This window comes from Otolemur garnettii, unplaced genomic scaffold, assembly GCF_000181295.1.
Source record: "Otolemur garnettii isolate 467f Iridium unplaced genomic scaffold, OtoGar3 scaffold00169, whole genome shotgun sequence".
Classification (NCBI taxonomy): Eukaryota; Metazoa; Chordata; class Mammalia; order Primates; family Galagidae; genus Otolemur; species Otolemur garnettii.
This window is the reverse complement of record NW_003852564.1, coordinates 70742-73241: the sequence shown is the minus strand read 5'-3', so window position 1 is coordinate 73241 and position 2500 is coordinate 70742. Positions and strand designations below refer to the sequence as shown.

The 2500-nt window shown below is 37.9% G+C and overlaps 1 protein-coding gene across 1 annotated transcript in view; it reads right to left on the bottom strand.

Moving 5' to 3' along the window:
• Window positions 1-2500, bottom strand: part of ELF2 (E74 like ETS transcription factor 2) — a 29226-nt gene that overhangs the window by 260 nt on the left and 26466 nt on the right. The window contains exons 6-7 of the mRNA XM_023519284.1: window positions 1847-2197; window positions 1-1483 (exon numbers count right to left, since the gene is read on the bottom strand). The exon at window positions 1-1483 is cut by the window's left edge and continues 260 nt beyond it. Of these exons, the coding sequence (XP_023375052.1) occupies window positions 859-1483; window positions 1847-2197 (976 nt within the window). The 3' untranslated portion in view covers window positions 1-858. The remainder of the gene's footprint in view (window positions 1484-1846; window positions 2198-2500) is intronic.

The following is a 2500-nucleotide window of genomic DNA, read 5'->3' as shown; positions in this document are numbered from 1 at the left end:
ATATGTCTGCACAGATGCCAGGGCTAAGTGAGTGACACAGGCATGTTACAGCAAAAGGCCAGAGCCAACTGTTAATATGTCCACAATTAAGAAACTGACAGACTTAAACTACCATATAAAATGTTACATGTAAATTCTATAACAATACTGTGCTAGGTACAAGATTTTTAAAATTTTTCTTTTAATAAAAAAGCTTTACACAAACAAGCCATTAGCTTATTTCAAGAAAGAAAACTGAAAATTAGTCTAAGGCCTTTGTTTTAAATCTGCTTAAGCTATATGATATATATATAAAAAAAAGTCACACTAGATCTTTTTTGCTATCCTCTTTCTGAAGCTTTTGGATCCATTCTTCAATTCACATTCTAAAATACCTATATTAGCAGAGTCTTCACATAGCACCAGTTAAGTGAGTACTGTGCGGAACACAGTAATTGCTGGTATGCATACAAAATGCATCAAAAATTGCTATATGTAACAACGAGATCACCCATCCCAACCCCTCCCCCGCTGAAAACTATAAAACCTCTTACAGAATGTTAGTGTTCCAAGTCTTACAGAAAGTTAGTGTGTAACGTGATATTGTAGTGAACTGCTTGGTCCCTTTCAATCCTTTTCCTTATTGATGGGTTCAGTTGTTTCCTACTGTAAGAGGCAGTTTTCTGTCAGCATCTCAGTATGTAGTTCATTTCCCACTGAAACATGGGATAGGTAATTTATTCCAGTAAGTTTGATTGTTTTCTTATATTCATTAAAAATGTTTTAAAGTCTTCTTTGACTCAACTTGATGACTTCCCTTGCAATTATTTATGTCAGTACTACCACTAACAGTCTGAAGTCCACGGTGGAGCTGCTATTTTATTTCTCACATGTCACTAGTCCTTCTGTTTTCATAGTTACAGGAAGGGCAATAGCTGAAGGTGCACTGACAACCACTACATGGGTCACTGTCTTATTTCCATCTGCTGGTTTTTCTTCTACCAGCTGTAAAGTTTTCACATCATGTTCTTGCTTTTTTGCTACTGCTTCTGATTTAACCTCTGGCCCTTTTATGACTGCACTGATAACTCGAGGAGGAGTCTGGCCAGATGCCTGTTGAGTAGGTACTGATAGTCTCATTACAGGTGTACCATGGGCTATTGAAACAGGGGTTAGTGCTCTCACAGCCAATGGGGTTCCAACAATGTTAATGCTTCCTGATCCAGTCAGATTTGACTTTGTCTGCAGTTGACACTGTGCAAGTTGTGTAGCAGGGATGGTAATAATTTTGGCAGGCTGCATGGTGATTTTGTCTCCATTTTCAGTAGAGGCTGGCATCACAGTAGGGATTGTCTGAATGACTACCTTTGGAGAGGTCGCTGTTGTTGGACTAGTGCTGGTTATTAATGGTGCACCTGCATTAACTGACTGAACTGCCACAGTTGAAATTTTCTGACCCAATGATGTCATTACAACAGGTACTTGCATTGCCACACGAACTGTCCTAGTAAATTAGAAAGAAAAAAGTTGATTATATTTAATACTAAATTAGCAATGGGTCCCTTGAGCAAAAGATGAATGCATATCCATACTGTATAAAATCAGTGTTTCCAAATTTTACAGATATGCTGGCAATCCCTGAAGTTTAGAATATAAAATACCATGAGGCAAATATATTAAAAAACCAAAGCCCACATTAAGGTCCATCTATACAACCACAAAAACCAATTCAGGGTAATTGAGACATCTACTTTAACAATAATAAAGCCCTGACAACAGTGGACTTGTAGAGCAAACATTTCATTTTCACCAAGGAGCCTTTAAAAAAAAAAAAAATACATTACAACCAGTGGGTTGCCTCGCTTACCTTGGAGCTGCCGTTGCTGACGCAGATGCGGTGGTAGTAGGAGACCTGGATGAAGCATCATGACCAGGGGAAGTGATATTCACAACTCTAGCTACACTCTTCTCTGCTCTGGAGCAGTTTACAGGAGATGAGTTTTTTCCACTACGAACAGAAGTTGCTGCTTTTAGGAGACTTTCTGCAGACAGTGACACTCGTTCTAATGATTTTTCATCAGCAGCTGCTGCTAAATCTTCATTACAGGTTTCACTTTTGTCATCATCTATGACAACTATGTTTTTGGGCATATCCTTGAACTGATATACAAGCCTCTGTCCTTCAACCTTTGCAAGAATTCCCCTTTGGTAGTAATATCTGTAAGGGAAAAATGTACTGAATAAATCAAGGATGCATTTATTTCCAAAAACCCATATACGGTGGATATTAATATAAACATTCACTTATTCCTATAAGAGATGAGGAAGAGAAAGAGCTCTTATTGCCTGCACTGCTGATGAGATTACAGATTTAGAATAGGAAAAGAAGTTGGAACCTAGTCTAAGGCTGTAGATCCTAGAACCTTGAGATCTATAAAGTAGCTAAAAGTTTATTCTCTTTCTTTTCTTTTTTTTATTTTTGAGACAGAGTATCACTTTGTCACCCTTGGTAGAGTACCGT